Source organism: Anabrus simplex, chromosome 10 (genome assembly GCF_040414725.1).
Source record: "Anabrus simplex isolate iqAnaSimp1 chromosome 10, ASM4041472v1, whole genome shotgun sequence".
Lineage (NCBI taxonomy): Eukaryota > Metazoa > Arthropoda > Insecta > Orthoptera > Tettigoniidae > Anabrus > Anabrus simplex.
Window position 1 is genome coordinate 116,293,960 of NC_090274.1, and position 18,703 is coordinate 116,312,662.

The following is an 18,703-nucleotide window of genomic DNA, read 5'->3' on the forward strand; positions in this document are numbered from 1 at the left end:
GTAAAGTAGAACTACAGTATTTGTCATGTTGCGGTACTAATCAAAAGCAGTGTAAACCGGAGGTATTCCACACACTATGCTATTACTCATAGACCTATGATTTTTTTCATTTTGCGGCACCATTTAGAGGCTACGCAAACCTACGGTGTTCCTCACATAGGTGTACTAATCACAGGAACTCGTACTATCCCATGGTGTTTCTCACATAGTGGGTACTAATCGGAGGCAAGGCAGACCCATGGTGTCGCTCATAGAATAGTACTAATGACAGATACTGTAAAACTCACCTTGATTCACACACTGTCACTACTAATCACACACCTATTGTGTACCTAACACAGTTGTAATACACACAAGTAAAAGTGACCCATGGTGTTCCCCGCATGGTGGTAGTAATTACAAGTAGTCTCATGTTCTAATTCGATCATCCCTTGGTCGCCCCTTTTAGCTGCCTCTTAAGACAGGCAGGGGTGTGTATTCTTCGCCAGCATCCCCCACCCACAGAGGGATGTGTGTTTGGTCTGCGAGAGCTATTTTATTTCACTCAAGTCCACCAGCAAGCCGGTTTGGACCCCCCTATCCACCACCTGGGTATATCACCTCTCCCCCTGCTACGCCAGCGTAGTAGGTTCGTGGTCAGAAAGAAAGTAATTCCTGTCTTTTTAAAGATATTAAAGAAAAACTAAATCTGGGAGTGCAAAATACAGTCATCTAACTTCAGGGTAATTTTCTGATCATTATACACTTAAGAAAATGGAAATTGCAACACCATGATGGTATTGGTCGTTTTTTTTGTTTTTCAAGATATGGAACGATGCCATGTAGGTATGTAAACAATCAAAGTTTCAGACCCATTGGATTGTTGCTACAGGTCTCCCCACGTGATTGGTCGCGGAGGGATCAACTCCAGTATACGGACTCTGGTGTAGCGTAGTTGACTTGCAGTCTGTCCAGTGAAGTGTTCGCCGTCAAACATGCCTCGACGAGCACGCTCTCAACAACTGTCGCCGTTTGAGAGGGCTCGGATAATTGGGCTGTGTGAGGGTGGATTATCGCTAAGGACTGTCGCTGCACGTGTTGGCCGCAAGGCCTCTATGGTACAACGTGTATGGCAGCAGTGGTCAAATGAAGGTACCCACACTCGTAGACCTGGCACAGGCCCAGTGCGACAGACAAATGTGAGAGAGGATCGCCGCATCATTCAGATGGCCCGGATGGAACCCCATGCAACAGCAGCGCAAATTCCAGCAGCTGTGGCACCCCACGTTACACAACAAACAGTTGGCAATCACCTGCGTGCAGCTGGCTTACGAGCTCGTGTCCCTGCAGAAGGTGTTCCATTGACCCCATAACAGCGACGTGTAAGGCTGGCCTGGAGTCGAGAAAGATTGACGTGGGTCGATGAATGGCATAGGGTCGTCTTTAATGATGAATCGCGCTTCTGTCTTGCCCGCAGTGATCGCCGGAATCATGTGCGCCGACGTACCAGGGAGGGGGGCCGCCCAGATCTTGTTGTAGAGCGGCACACAGGGCCAACACCAAGCATTATGGTCTGGGGAACTACTGGCTTTAATGTGAAATCACAATTAGTGCTTGTTGAGGGCACTATGACTGCTCGACAGTACGTTGATAGGGTAATAGGGTACTCAATCCAGTGGTTGTCCCCATGATGGCGAACATTGCTAATGGGATGTTTCAGCAGGACAATGCCGGGGTTCACACTGCATGCATCTCTAGAGAAGCTCTCCACGACATCACAACCTTAGAATGGCCCGCCAGATCCCCGGACCTCAGTCCTATTGAGCATGTGTGGGACATGATGGGTCGACAACTGGCTAACCGTCCTCAGCCACCCACAACTCTGGAACAACTGACCCGTGCAGCAAGCATAGGCCACAATTCCTCAGGAAGCGATCCAAGGCCTTATTGACTCCATGCTTCGACGAATTCATCAATAATATATAAGTAATAATAATAACAACGTAAACGTTTCCACCTTTTCAATACTAAAATATATTCACAAAGTTATAAATTACACGGTACTAGTTTCGACCCATCTAGGGGTCGAAACTAGTACCATGTGGGGTCGAAACTAGTACTGTGTAATTTATAATTTTGTGAATATATTTTAGTATTGAAAAGGTGGAAACGTTTACGTTGTTATTATTATTACTTATATATTATTCTCAGTTCAATACGGACCAAAAACATGAAATTCATAACCATTAATGAATTCATCAATGTATTGCAGCTCGTGGTGGGGACATCCTGTATTGATTGTTGTCAGAGGACCTGAAAGTGTAATCATCGAATCACAACTGAACACTCATCCTGCATGTTTAATTGCAGTAATGTAGCACCACTCCTTCTGGGTGCTGAAATTTCCATTTTCTTCAGTGTAAAATTTATTCCTCACTTTCATAATTAATTAAAATAATTTATTCAGGAAAATAAATGTTAGAAAATTTGATTACTCCTATTACAAAACGTTTACAAATGGAGTAAATATGAACACCGGAGGGCATACGTACCTAATACAAGAATCAAGAAATGCATTTTGCTTGATTTAAGAATATCTGCAAGGGCATTAAAAATTGAGTCTAAAATCTGACATGCTGAAAAAATCACCAACAATGGCGAGCAAACAAGTACACACCGGTAAATGATGAAGGTGAAAATAAGCAACCGTATAAAGACTGACAAGTCAAGTGGTGACCTCTCCAACTTTATGGACAATGATTCCACTTTTGTGTGCGACAAATCAATTGCCGATTCTGCCCAAGACAATGAATTACCTGCGCAGAATGTGACTGTACATATCCAAACAAGTGACAGTTGTAGTGATGATGTTGATACTAATAGTGACCGGGAAGAGAGAAATGTTGAACAGGAAAAACCTCCAAAGGCTCCACGAGAGTTCCAGTAAAACAATAGTTCTTCAATTTCTTACACTCCTAAACCACCCTGCCCACACATCGATGCCATACTTTTACAAGTTACACGTGAACAAGCCATGGAACTATCAACATCACTTGAGATTATCGATAGAAAACAAATGAATGTTGCCAGAACATGGCAGTTTGAACTTTCTTTATGGTTATGCCAAGTTTCAGCACCGTGTTTGGTCTAGAAGCCTCTCAAATAATTAAAAAACCGAAGCATTACTCAGAGTGATGCTGGCAAGTTTCGTTCATTTTTTGAGGATCGATCACAGCGACTTGGGTACTAAGGGTTAAAATAAACTGTATGAATAAATTAATTTACAAATTAATCTAAGTGCAACACTATTTTCTAATTTTCTATATATTTTTTGCAGTATATTCATCAGTTCTAGAAGTTTGATAGTTTAGGATATAAATTCTCTAGCTCCAGAAAAAGTTGCTGTTTGTGATAAGCCTTTACTGTGATCCACCAACTTGAAATTAACCCAAATGCACCAATAAGCAAATTGGTATGTGCTCTGTCTTATGAGGTAAATTTCCATGAACGTACTGGTTCACACCCATAACCCAATTAGAGTATTGGAAAGGTGGTGAAGAAAGGAAGAAAAACAACATCTGAGGGCTTACCTGATCTAATATGGCTCCTATTTGTCTTCTTTCCTTCCTCCTCCCCTTTGTTCCCTTTTCTTCTTCTCTTACATAAGAAAAACAGTGGAGAAAGAAAGAAACAGAGCAGTAGCTGAGGGCTTACTCAGTCAAATATGGTTCCTTTCTCCTTATCATTTCTTCCGTAGGAAAAGAAGTGGAGAAAGGAAGAAAACACAGAAGAGTTGTTGTGGGCTAACTCGATCAAATTATTTCTCTCTGTTTTCCTTTTCTTCTTTAGGAAAAGAAGTGGAAAATGAAAGAAAAAAGAAGAGTTGTTGAGGACTAACTTGATCAAATATGGCTTCTTCTTCTTATTATTATTATTATTATTATTACTACTACAATAACTTATTTGTTGCAGGTAAAGGCTATTTCAGACTTGTTCGTGGCATTTCAGAACAGTCCTGCTGAAGGCATTTTGACTCCGGTCTATAACACCAACGCTGCACACCAGAAAGTTGGCAGATTCCTATCAATGGCATTTCAAGCTCCCTCTAGAATAATTATAATATTTTCACTATAAATTTTACATGGGAACAGTGTTTCTGAAAGTTAAGAAGACGCAGAAGTACATAACCTAACCTCTGAAATTAGTTATGCACACTGCTTTATCTTGAGAAGGAGAAGCATCACATTCTTATTTTATTTCAGTACATAGTATTAAAATTAAGCAATCGTTTACTTCAGCCTTTATTTCTAAGGAGTTAACAGCTGCTGTCATTGCACTCATTGCGAAAACATATCCCAATGTTTGTTTACACCAGGCAGAGTTGTGAGTTGTCTTGCTCAAGCTTGACTTGCTTGCACGCACCAAGGAATCGATACAGAAGACGATCTATCGCATTCAATATAACCGCCGTATGAATATTGATAATGGATAAAAACCAACATGCCAAAATTTGCCCGTAATAATGGATGAATCTATAAAAGGGTTCTCATTGTAAATGAAGGATATTGCACATATTAATATAGGAATTTTTGAGGTTTATAATAACATTGTCATTAAGATGGCGGTTCTCTTCTACTACAGCGGATGCAGTCACGTGTATCCAAGTCCGATATCTAACATTAGCCCTAAGTGCCCACACTCTAAATTTCTCCTCTGCCTTGAATTATCCTTAGAAAGCTTATGATGTCTTTATCATACGTTCTTAATGTCATATAACCAAAATGAATAGAAATTAATTTTTGAGAATTTTAACATTTCCTTAACGATAAATGCGGGTTTTGTCCTATTGTGAATTACGTTAAATCAAGTATAAAATTGCATTGATCTTATGGAATAATTTTCGGGAATGAAAATTTCTTGTTAAATGCGGGTTTACGCTAAATTGAGGTCATGCAAAATCGGGGTTATACTGTATGTATATTGATAAGTTCATTCTACAACAATCCATGTGTTGCAAATAGGAGAGTGATGGTAATTCCTTCTTGCTGAGAACTATAAATTACCACTACCAGAATTTCTTGTTTTCTCATGAGGAAAACCCAGCTATTATTCCATGCCTTCATACATCCCTTAATTGTTCTCAGCTTATCTGATAGAGAGGTGACATGGGCAGTAGAATAACAACCACGGTATCCCTTGCTTGTCATAAGAGGTCAATAAATGAGACCCCAAGGGGTCTTAACCCATTTGTGTTATATGATGAGCTGTGGTAGTGTGTGGTGTTTTCGCACATTAATTAAATGATGAACTCAGCTCACAATGATGCAGTGATGATCTTCGTATATTAGATTCAGTTTTCATTATAATTTCTAACAACACACAGTAGGGAACTATAGGCATGTACTGTTGGTAAACATCACTCTCCGTTATTTCTGTGTGACAGTGGGATCGTTGAACAACATTTTATTTTCATTGGTATTGTAGCCTCCGTGGCTCAGACGGCAGCACGTCGGCCTCTCACTGCTGGATACCGTGGTTCAAATCCCGGTCACTTCATGTAAGATTTGTGCTGGACAAAGTGGAGGCGGGACAGGTTTTTCTCCGGGTACTCCGGTTTTCCCTGTCATCTTTCATTCCAGCAACACTCTCCATTCTCATTTCATAGCATTTATCAGTCATTAATAATCACCTTCGGAGTGGCGACTCCATTGTAATAATAGCCTATATCTGGTTCATTCATTACATCCCTGACCCGGTCCAGGACTGGAAAACAGGTTGTAGGTTTCATTCATTCATTTCATTGGTATTCAGTATTCATCATGCAGTAGAACCAATTTTGTGCTAATGTTAACGAGAGATTGAAAGCACTTGTAGACATTGTTTTAGATGGCGATTATGGCAATAATGAAGTTTTAGAAAATGAATCCGAGTTCAAGGATAGTTACAGCAGCAGTGAAAGTTACTGAAGTGAGCAGAATATTAAAGAAAGTGAGAGTGGAAGGGCTGTGCCAGCTTCTTCCAAATGCACATAGCTGGTGACACAAAAAAACCGTAGTGATTGGAAACTGGAGAAAAATATAACAATCCTGATATACATCCAGATTGTGGATACAGAGGTGTTTCAGAAATACTTAGGAAAAAATGTACCCTCTGTCCGAAATTGTGATGCTTTTAGAGTACACGGATGCACATTTTTAAAATGATTTCAAATGAAACATTTGTACAACACCCAGCAGTCACCCAAGGAATGTAGAAGGGTAAGTCATAACCTTCAAGGGCATGAATGCAAAATTTGATTAAATTATCTGCTTTAGATTTTATTTTATGCATGTTTTTGTGCAACAGGTACACTAAATCTACAGGCGGGCAAATTAAATCTCAGTCCACAGTCAACAATGTGGTCATTTATTTCGACTTGAATAAGTTCACATGGGAGCGCAGGGCGGCAACCATGGGGCACTTAGCTGAGTCCTGCTATAGCTTCCACTTGTGCCATGCTCTCCACTTTTATCTATCTTGTTGGACCTCCCTTGGTCAACTCTTGCCTCTTTTTACCTCGATGGTATTAAAGCATTCAAAGCGTAGGGGGTCTTTCAGTTTCATGACCTTTATGGTCCTTGTATTTCTTTTGCTGATACCTTCATATTTCAAAGTGATGGACCTCCTCTGTTTTCTCTCTGATTAGTGTTAACAGAGGATGGCTGCTAAGTTGTACTTCCTCGTAAAACAATAATCTAAGTGCGGCCAGTATCCAGTATTCGGGAGATAGTGGGTTCGAGCCACACTGTCAGCAGCCCTGAAGATGGTTTTCCGTGGTTTCCCATTTTCACACCAGGCGAATGCAGGGGCTGTACCTTAATTATAGCCATGGATGCTTCCTTCCCACTCCTAGCCCTTTACTGTCCATCGTCACCGTAAGACCTATATGTGTTGGTGCAACATAAAACAACTTGCAATAAAAAAAATAACAATCATCACTACCATCCCAACGTGAAATTACCAACTGTCTCAGCTAAGAACAAGGATCACTGACTATATTGGGGGCAGTGTGACAGCCTCCTTGGAGGCCTTATCAGCTAACTCATTTCCAAACAACACCCATATGGCTTGGGAATCACAGAAACATGATTCTGGTGTTAACATTCCAACACCCAGCTGGCTGGTCCTGGATCCGCTGCACACAAGGGTGCCATGGGAAAGATGCATCAATAGAATGTAACCAGCTCAAGGAGGCAGTACACAGCAGAAAGTGCCTGCGATCGCTGAACAGTCTGTACTACAGAGCGACAATAAGTAACACTAGCAGGAACCTTGTACATTTGCAGGCTTATGGTAGAGGGAAAAGAAACCCCTTATTATCAACAATGAATACACAGCTTAATTTTGCTTCTGCCCTTGAATCATCCAGGTCTGAACCTGGATACCGGCTAACAACGGACAGGAAGATGGATCGATCCGTATTCACTTTAGGGCCAGCATGTAGATCCAGGATGTTTTAAGTTTGTTGTACTAATCACGAAGGTACCTTAATTGGTCATCCAACAAGACAAGGAACTGAAATGCAATCCAAGCATATAACGAGCTGCATTGCTCACGGATGAGCAGTATAGAGCTGATGGTTTGCACTGTGAAATATGCAGGGTTATGTTGGGTGAAGTGGCATTCATTCATATCGTAAAGGCAAGGCCTTGTCACTGCAACTACATTTGTATCTCCTCTGTTGAGCATTTCAGGTTAACATATTTTTTCAGTTTCAGCCTGTCCATCATGGAATCCACATACCTATTCTTCGACTTTCCTCTTCCCTTCTTACCCAGTACACATGTGCTCGTACACATATGTACACATACGTACACTTCTTCTTGACCTAGCTTATATATTACTTTGTCCACATACAAGGTTCTCATGGTTGGATTCTGTCTTCATGTTAGTATATCAAATCCCTTCTTAGTGCCCATCTGGTGGCGATGATTGTTAAGGGCTATTGGTTTATTTTATGTGGGCCCTCCCCATCACATTACTGCAGGCTTCAGGAGTACCTCTGGCTCAACCTAAAAGACATTACCGATCTAAGGTCATGCCAGTATACTTGCGCCTTGCAATATGTACCCATGGCCAGTGGGCAGTAATGTTCAGTCTTTGTTAAAAGCTTAGCGTAAAAATCGTCAAAATTTTTATATATACCCCATTATGGCAATCCACATCACATACGAGTGTTAAGCTATTAGCACCAATCAAGAATTGCTGGTAGATCTAAAACACTGAACGTAAGTTGGACATTAAATCTTGAAATTTTCTTCACCAAATGAAAATGAAAAATAATTCATGCATTATAGGGTTAAGACTGTGCACAACTAAATGCATTAAAAAAAAAGTGAATTGCTATTTAAGTGGTAAGAGAGATACCCAAGTATTACATTTTAGACTCCCCCTTCTGGTGAATGAATACTGCCAAACATGTACCAAATATAGAATTTATAACAAGGATGAAGTAATTATAAATGTATTTTATGTATTGAATAGGTATTGAAGATCTAATACTTTTGATCAGTACCACCACATGAAAAATAACATGGTTCTACTTTCCTAGCGATCAGTACCATTATGACAGGCCGATGACCTGGATTTTGGACTCCTTTAGACTACAAGCATCATCGATTCAGGACTGTGCTTCAAGAGCAGTCCTGTGGTCAGTAATACTATTGTTTAACTCTAGTTACCGGGAACACAGTGCACTGCAGGTCGGATCCACTGATTGCTTAAATTCATATCCACATCCATTCATTCTTAGTTTTCCTTTTACTGATATCTTTTTTTATTTTCTCATTCTTTCCTTGTTTTCATTTTATTGTCTGCTTAAGGACAACACACACCCCCAGTTCCCGAGCCAGTGGAAATAACCAATTATGGTTAAAAATCCCCGACCCAGCCAGAAATCGAACCTGGGGCTCCTTGAACCAAGGGCCAGCATGCCAACCATTCAGCCATGGAGCCGAACAAAAAGCTGGTAGCAGCGTGGCTTGAACCCACCTCTTCATAACTGAAATGGAAAACCTTAACGACTTGACTACCTCACCACGCTTTGAATTCTGGTCAGTGAATGGTTATGGACTTTTGAATTATGATTACCTTTTGAATCATATTGTACCATTAACAGCCAATAACCTAGATGTTAGGCCCCTTTAAACAACAAGCATCGTCATCAGATGTCAGAGTATACCGATCTTTCCTTGGTATCGACAGCTGAATTTTAATGAATTTTGTCAGGTAAACACCAAATGTGTCACCAGAGATCCTTTCCTTGCTGACATAATACGACATAGAGTGTTGTATGAACTTCATTTCTGGCCTTCAAACATGTTACTACCTGTGACAGGTTCAAACTAAGGATGCTGGTATCTGAAGGCTGACACACACAGTTGTTCACAGAGGAAGCTAGCGAACAGGTAAATGATACATTCCGTACTGCGTGGGGTTAGGGGTGTAAAATCGAATTAAGGTAAACTGTACTCACTTGTTATCTGCTAAACATGGGATCTGTTCATCAAATGTTTCATCCTTTACATCGGCAGAAGGCTAGAAGTAAGAAATGTGGAAAATAAATTAAGAAAAGTACAGCAAAGAGGTAACAAGAATAAAAACAAAGCTGAAATTAAATTTCATGTAGGCATAAAAAAAATATAACAATAGGATAATCCTCCTTTTAAATCTTTTTATAATCCAGCAAAAATTCTATTTTCTGCCATTTTAGTGTTATCAAAATGTATAATTTTCATGTTCTGTATGGATAACAAAGTAATTATTGTAAACAAATGAGGTAATCCACCTAATCAATACAATATAAAATAAGTACCTCAATTTATTTCAACCCTGATACTAGTTTCAGCCTATTGAGTCTATAGTGAGCCATAAGGTCTTGAAACACTTAAAAACTAATTGGTCATACATATAACAAAATAGATAGCATAATACTTGAAAATTGTTCTGATCTAATATTCAATATCAACTCAAATAAGTCACTCTCTTGAAGATGTAACACAACACTTCAAAACTCTTATGATCTGTTGTTATACACAAATAAATATAAATCACTGTCTTGAAGTCTGGCTTCATGGCTAAATGGTTAACGTGCTGGCCTTTGGTTACATGGGTCCCCGATTCAATTCCCGGCAGGGTCGGGAATTTTAACAATCATTGGGGCTGGGTATGTGTGTCGTATTCATCATCATTTCATCCTCATCACGACGTGCAGGTTGCCTACGGACGTCAAATCAAAAGACCTCCATCTGGCGAGCCGAACATGTCATCGGACACTCCCAGCACTAAAAGCCATATGCCATTCCATTTTTACCGTCTCAAAGATCTATAAATAATTTGTTTATTTTACAATCTGCTTTATGTCGTACCGACACAGATAGGTCTCATGGGTGACAATGAGATAGGAGTGGAAAGGAAGTGGCCGTGACCTTACTTAAGGTACAACCTCAGCATTTGCCTAGTATGAAATTGGAAAACCATCTACAGGACCGCCGACACTGGGGTTCAAACCCACAATCTCCTGGATGCAAGCTCACAGCTGCACACCCCAAACCACACAGCCAAGTAATTAGTGAAACATTAAGATAGATTCATGTTAAATTAGATCTTGATTGATTACCTTTGTTTCATAACATAATCAGACTTAAGAAATTCACAATCACATAAAAAGCCTTCAAATGTGAGCTATAAAATAAGGAATTGGTCCCTAAAATTTGTTCAGCACTTATTTCACAATTACCATTATCATTGATTATGTGTTGATTCAGTTATAGAATCAACTTCTGCAACAGAAATATATCCTGAAGAACATGCAAATAATTCCCACTCAATTAACTGTGAAGGCATCAGACGATGAAATAAATATTGCTGTTGATGCCATTATTACTCAATGGCCAGAACACATCAACATGGCTAAAACTGTATTTTCCAGTGAACTCAAACTGTCAAAAAACAAAATTTTCTTCTGAAAGTCCAGAACCAATAGACTTCCATTTCTGCTCATAACACTTTTGATAGCGATACTTTTCCTACAATACGCTAAGTACGGAAAGAATTTTCTGTCTTACTAGTGACCACTGCCATAAACCGACAGTTTCACTTGTTTCCATGTGGAAGTGACGGTAGCGCAACTGACTTTAGTCGACTTGTATTGTAGTCAACCCCTACGATAGTTGAAACTATCGACCAGTTTGACAGTTAATAATTGACAGTACACATCACTACTGTGCATGTACCTTGCAGAAATTAAAATTAGTAAGGTGCAGATTTCTTCTGACAAGTCATATCTTTTCCTTAACATTATATCATGTAGTCTTGCATTTTTAACATGTTTCGAACCATGATAATCAAAATTAAACAGGTTTCATTGGGCATATAAATGCATATTTAGGCCTTTTTAGTTTTGAAGCATATTTTGAAAAATCTCATTATAACGATATACTTTTTGTCACTTTCATTTGAATTTCATTTTCAAACAAGCTCTAGAAATTATTTTTCACAACAGACTGGATTAGAGATGCCAAGCTTTGAAGTGGATTATCAGTAATCACCCTCCCACCCCCCGAGAAAAATTTTGAGTCAAGTCCACAGCATGGTCTCCCCTTCTCAATAATGACGCTCCTTTTGCCCTTCCCTCTGGCAATCTATTCAAAAGTATATCATATTATGCAATAACATATGCACATAACCTGTTAGTTCTGTGATAAAACATTCCTTGTAGCTTGTTTCTCAAGCAGCAGCTGCTTTTCAAGGTAGCTTTTCTTGAAGAATCCTTCCCACAGTGATGACATTTTCATCTTGTAAACCATAAGCGATTCCAGTGCAGATGTGCTCAATGTAGGCCTCACTTCTTTCTCAATCATTTTGTCAACTGTCAGGTACAATTAACACAGCAAATACATCATTATCGAAGGATTTACAATGGAGAAGAGCAGCGCCCGAGCTGCCTCATTCGCAATGAAGTTTACAATGCTTATGGGTAGCAAAAGGAAGTCATGATTGAATAAGTATCATTGCCAACTCACAATCATTGAAATAAGGATGATTTAGGAGAAATGTTCAATCCTTTTGAGCTTTTTTCCTACTTTTCTTTTTTCTGTAGGAAAAAAATTTTCCTGATAATATGAGCTTTTCCGCAATAATTTCCCTACAAATAATTCCGTAATTGTGAGGTGAAATCCGTAACAATTATGGGCAATCTGTAATAGTTGGCACCTCTGCAAGAATATACTTCTACTAAAGAACCATTGCATGTATGGAATGTTTCTAGCAGGTAATAGCTATTGTTTGGTATTTGGATCAACTCCTGGCAACTGGGCTATTGTTTAACATGGAAGCAGAGGCAATTCTGTACTTATTTGTCACGCTTGATATCACCCTCCTTCGACCTAACCTCCTCCTCCTTCACCATACTGAATGGCCTTGGTAGCTTCAGTCATTCAGCTGCTTTCAATATGACTAAAACAAAAGTCTCGGTTAGTGAGAAGATGCAAAGTTTTGTTCGCGAGTTTGGTGATAATATATTCAGTATGGATGGAGTTATATTACTCTGTAAATTGTGTGAGCATGCCAAATAATCAGTAGATTCAAAGGTGTGTAAAAAATTAAGAAATGTAATAGGAAAGAATAAGAGACTTTTGTACCTGTGTGGAGTAACATTCTTTGTGCAAATTTAATCTGCAGATTTCCAAGGCCAACTCTATTCAAGGACGCTCCCGCTGCATCATGTGGTGTCAAAAGATGTTTTTCTCACTGCAAGACGATAATCAGTGACAATGGGAAGGGATTCTCATTCAACAATCGTAAGATGCATGTGGTCATGAATTGAAACATTCCTAATAATGGAGACTAGATCACGTATGACAGCTTCATTCGCATAACTAATCTTTTAAGTATAATGTAAAACTTATTGAATATTGAACTGTGAAAGTAACTGTGGTGTTTATGTCTTCCCTGAGAATCCATCCTTGCCTAAGGGTACGTAGTGTAACAGTAACGACTGCATGAACTATTCAGCATTATAGTTGAATTTTAGGTTAAGGATTTCGAAGAATTAAAACTACCTTAATAACTCTACATTAATTGCGGCCTGTAGCAATTCTAATAAAAGTAATTCTGTATGTAATGAAGATGCTATTCATTAAGTCATATATACCGGTATTGAATTTTATAGGTCATATCTGAATGTTTTTTAGCCCATAAATTCATACATATTTAGATCATAGAAATCTGCCCCCTACAAATTAGATACCAGCACATATAACACACTACAGTAATTAATGTAGTTATGTTAATGAAGATAAGCTAAATATATGTTGCACACTTTCCCATTTAACACCAAAAATGTGCATGGATCAGTTAATGAGAAAACAAGATACCTCATCAGAACAAAGTTCTTTGACCACATTTAGATCGACCTCCTCGAGACTCAGATCAGCAATCTCAGCATGTGGATCTGCCTTAATCTTAGCTTGATTGTCAGAAGACTGAACAGCATTTTCCTCCTGTAAGGAAAAAGGAAAAAGATATCAAGAGGTAGTTCTGGTCATGTAACAGACCCTGAGAGGAATACTGAAACAAGCTTATAGGATCACACAATTCTAAACTCAACATTATTAGTCTGATATAGTTCACTAATGGTTTGTGCAACTAAAATGTTGCAAGAACAAAATCATACCATTTCAAAGTAACAAAATATAACCTAACATAACCATATTCTGCTAGGAAGGTCAATTTTAATATGGTTACTTCTCTATGACATTTGATTTACAAAGATCATTATTGATGTTCAAAGAAACTGCTTTTCTTCAAATGTATGAAGAGTTTTTTTTTTGCTAGGGGCTTTACGTCGCACCGACACAGATAGGTCTTATGGCGACGATGGGATAGGAAAGGCCTAGGAGTTGGAAGGAAGCGGCCGTGGCCTTAATTAAGGTACAGCCCCAGCATTTGCCTGGTGTGAAAATGGGAAACCACGGAAAACCATCTTCAGGGCTGCCGATAGTGGGATTCGAACCTACTATCTCCCGGATGCAAGCTCCCGAAGATTACAAATCAGAACATTTTTCTGTAAGCGATAAAGGTATACTGATGTGCCGACTTTGCAATCAAAGACTTGAATAGAAGAAGAAAGATGTTTTGGATAAACACTGCAAGAACAGAAACCATGTGCTACTAAAAGAGCGATTTCTTTGTCCAACCAGCATGCGAACAGCGTGACGTCAGGCGGCAAGCCACAATAGCAGAAATGGATAAAAGGGCAAAAAGAGCAAAAAGTGAGAAACAAACTTCAGTGAAAATACTGCAAAGATGTGCCTGAAGACTAATAACCACATCTACAAGCTGGGCCGTCCTGCTTTTCGAGACTACCTTGAAATGTAAGTGCCAATTTCAGATATATTTTTGGGCATTACTTTACACCGGGTATTTGTGTTTAAAGTACATTTACACCATCTTGATTGGTATAACCTAACTTGCTGTGAAATATTCGTAAACCACATTGATGGTTGTTTTGAAGTATTACGATTGCTATACAGCCTTGTTTTAGGTTAAATCTCCTAAACGTTTATCCAAAAACCATGTGGATGCATGTTTCCTAATATGACAACTTCCTGTGGCATTTTGGTTATTCAAATTTTTGACTGAAAAATCAAACAAATGTGGATGGATGTTATTTTAAAATGTTACAATTTACCAGACCATCTAGGATGTAAAATACTCACTTGTTTTAAAGTATATAATTGGAAGTTTACAGTGAAAAGCTTCAAAATTTGTTCAGTGATTCGCTAGGCCAGCACACCACATGTTTAAGTTTTTGTCCCTACCTCTAAACTTCTTCTTATTATTATTATTAGCATGTTTAACAAAATTTTATTGACCCCATAGGTACGTCCCAGGATCAGGAGATGTTCCACGAGCAAGAGCAGAGGTGAATGCTATACTGGACGGGAAGCCCATTGCAGTGATCACAGATGAGGCATCGGACAACCGATGATCTCTGCTGTTTTATTCAGGGTGAACATGCCAACTGCAAAATAACATGTTTATTTGGCAAGCTGTTCATTTCTGAATGCTGACAATGAGACAACATGTAGCCAAGCCATCAATGATGTTCTCAAAGACTACGATACTGATTATAAAAAAGTGCTGGATTTAGCGTTAGACTCTGCCAGATGTATGGGTACATGTTTCCAGGCATTACAGATGATAACTGGAGACCATCTTCTTCACTTCCAGTGCTTTGCACATAAGTTACATCTTGCGGGGGATGTTATTCTCAAGCAACTATCACAGTAGAAAAATTTTGTTTCATAAGTTAAGATGGCTTTTCTTCACTGCAGGATGTTGAACTCCTATGTAAGTTTTTTGCAAGATAATTTCCCCGATTTGAATGCACTGTTGTTACCAGCTCATGTCATCGCCCAATGGAACTCTTGGTTTCGCTTGACTAGTACTTCACACCCCTGGTAGAATTCTTTAGCTTTCTTGATGTGAATTCTGTAAATAGCAGTGGCCATTCAGTGTTGGATATGTTTAGATATCAGGATATGCTTCTCCTGCTGAAAGTCCAGATAAAGTTTGTTTCCCAGATATCCATGGAAGTTATTGCAGCACGTACACTACTAGAGGGATCGTCCTCACAAGCTGCAGAATGATCTTTCCACTATTTGTGGAGAATTGAAGAGGTGTGCTGACAGATGTTTTCCATTGGAAACAAGTGACCTACTGGAGAGATGCAGAAACAATACGGAGAAAGAGGAAATTAAGGTTAAGCAGTGAAAGCTAAATTCATAACTACGCTCTCGAAATTAATGAGTGTCAGTGACACTAATATATTACAGTGTACAATTTATTTAATCCTGCAGCTGTAGGGCCAAACAGTGCTCTGGAACCCATATCACTTGTGTCTTTGAAGAATAAGTTGCCATTTTTAGAAGTGTCCCTGCCAATCAGTTTATCGAGGGCTGCGAGGCATATCACCAACAAATGCTGCAATATTAAATGAAGAAAAAAAAAACCACTGACACTCTTCAAATGTTGATCGCAATTAGATTAAAGTTCCCTTCCTTTGCTTCAGCAGCACTGCAGTGCATTTGAGCCCCTACGAACAGTGTCGATGTAGAGAGATTTTTTAGCATGTACATTGTAACTCACAGGCAGTCTCAAACGAAGGACCCCATCCAAACAATTAGCATCATTGAAATTCTTCTTGCTTGTAGGTCTGTCATACTGTGATAAATGAATACATTCAGAATAGTATTTTTTCACTTTGAAATTGTGTTTGTAAATTTGTAATATGCATATTCATGTATATGTTAATACTTCTTGCAGTCTTATGTTGATGTTTGTCTTATTTTCCATAGTGTATGCAAAACTGCATGACGAGTAATGTGTAATTAAACAGTATGATTTTAATCCCAACTATTGTGTGTGCAATTTTACAAATTACGCCTATTTTTAACCAATTTGCTACCAAATGTTAAATTTGATAAGTATAAATGCTACAAAACACTAACGTTGAAAATCAAAATTCTAAACCTCTGATTTTTAAATGCTATAAACCACGAACTCTACTTATGTAACATTTAGCTAATTCGAAACTTCACAAGGTCTTTTGTGTTTGAATGAGGTGGGATCAAAGAAAACCTGCTCTTGCTCCACTGAGTGAACATCGAAGAGATCCCATAATGTGGTTGGAGAAATAGGCAACTATTTCCTAATCATTCTTCAGCAGGAGTTCGCAACTGTCATTTCACAATATTGGCAGTTGAACAAATATGGCAGCAATTTCACACTTTCAAAACTTGCATCACATTATTAGGAGGAAGTGTCCAAACATATTGCTGTCTGCTGCCATTCATCACAATGTATATCAACGTGAGGCTAAATTCATGGAGGGGAGTTTGTGAGAAAGGTGCTTGAGATTCTTAATATCTTAGCAGGGGATAATGTCTCACAACAGTTAATAGATAACATATACAACATGTACAGTGACAACTTTATTGCGGTAAAGATAGGAAATCATCAGACTAAATGGGAACTAATCAGCAGAAGTGTGAGACAAGGTTGTGGACGTTCTCCTTTGTTGTTCATAATCTATATGAACAACATAATGCAGGAGTGGAAGCATGAAAGGCATGGATCAATACCAGTCAGCACATACCTCACACATCTAGATGCCATACTCTTTGCTGACAATGTTGCATTGGTAGCATCATCAGAAGATGATCTTCAGTGTTCAGTATTTAATCTCCAGAAAGTCTCTACAAAATTCGACACAATCATTTCACCAGAAAAGGGCAAAATAAAGGCCATTAAGGGGAAGGACCCTATTTACCAGTAAAATCTGTTTAGATAATAACATTTTGGAAAGAGTCAATTAATTCAATTATCTGGGATATAATTTACTTCTTCTTCTTCTTCTTCGTTTTGCCTCATGACTGAGGCGTCGTGACAATCATAATATTCAGCCCTCTAGCCGATGAACCATACTCCGCCATTCTTCCCTATCTAAAGCTTTCAATGTGGTTACTCTGAGAGAACACTGTAGGGGGCCGTTCACCATGTCAATCCATCGCGTTGGTATTCGTCCTCGTTGTCTGGTTCCCTGGACTTTGCCCTCAACAATCAGCTTTTGTAGACTACCATCTCGGCGCATTATATGTCCAAAGTAGCGTACAAATCGTTGAGAGACCTTACACGATAGACGAACTTTTATCTGAAGTTGGTTCAGGATTGATGTGTTCGTGCGATGAGCTGTCCAAGGAATCCTTAACATTTTCCTCCAGCACCACATTTCAAAGCTTTCTATCCGTTCACGATCACGTTTGAGGATGGTCCACGTCTCTGCGCCATACAAGAAGACTGAGAAGACTAGAGATTCAACTAGCTTCTTTTTTGTCTTAATGGTGATGTTGTTATCTTTCCAGATCTTCCGCAGACGGATCAGCAAAAATAACCAAGTTTACCTGAACAACAGGAATTATAAATCACATTATAAAGCCATCTCTTGTCCAAAAACACACTTGCTTACGTCTTTATAACACTTTAGCCAGGCAAACCCTTTTCTATGGCAGTGAAGCTGGGCAATAAGAACTCAAGACATTTCCAGAATTACAGCATGTGAAATTATGTTCATGCAAAGAACAGCAGGGTATACAAAATGGGATCATACAAGAAATGAAGATGTGCTTAAGGGACTTAATGTGAAATTAAATCTATGATTACCAAGAAAACTAGAAACGTCACATTCAGAGGATGGAATTTGGAAGACTATCAAAGGAGAGCCTACGTTACCAACCAAGAGGACACAGATCTCTAGACATCCAATGAAGCAATGGAAAGAAAATGCAAGACCACATGGCCCAATACATGGAAGGACGATGATGATCACCCACCGTATGGACCTGATGTCACCTTGTGATGATGTCTATTTGCTGGAGCCTTTCAAGATACTTCTGAATAACAAAATGTTTCCATACTGAATATGAACTCAAAACTGTGGCTCTCAAACAGCAACACTTTCCTTTCTGTTAGATGGCATTTACTTTAAAAGAAAAATGCATACATATTTAGTACATTTTTAGGTCACAGAAATCAGCCCCCTACAAATTAGACAGCAACACATACAACAGACTCTACTGTAATTTATATAGTTATGTTAATGAAGAAATGCTAAATATATGTT

The 18,703-nt window shown here is 38.9% G+C and overlaps 1 protein-coding gene across 1 annotated transcript in view; it reads right to left on the reverse strand.

Annotated features, from left to right (window-relative positions):
* LOC137502355 (uncharacterized) overlaps positions 1-18,703 on the reverse strand; it is a 45,866-nt gene that overhangs the window by 21,190 nt on the left and 5,973 nt on the right. The window contains exons 3-4 of the mRNA XM_068229364.1: positions 13,395-13,520; positions 9,494-9,555 (exon numbers count right to left, since the gene is read on the reverse strand). Of these exons, the coding sequence (XP_068085465.1) occupies positions 9,494-9,555; positions 13,395-13,520 (188 nt within the window). The remainder of the gene's footprint in view (positions 1-9,493; positions 9,556-13,394; positions 13,521-18,703) is intronic.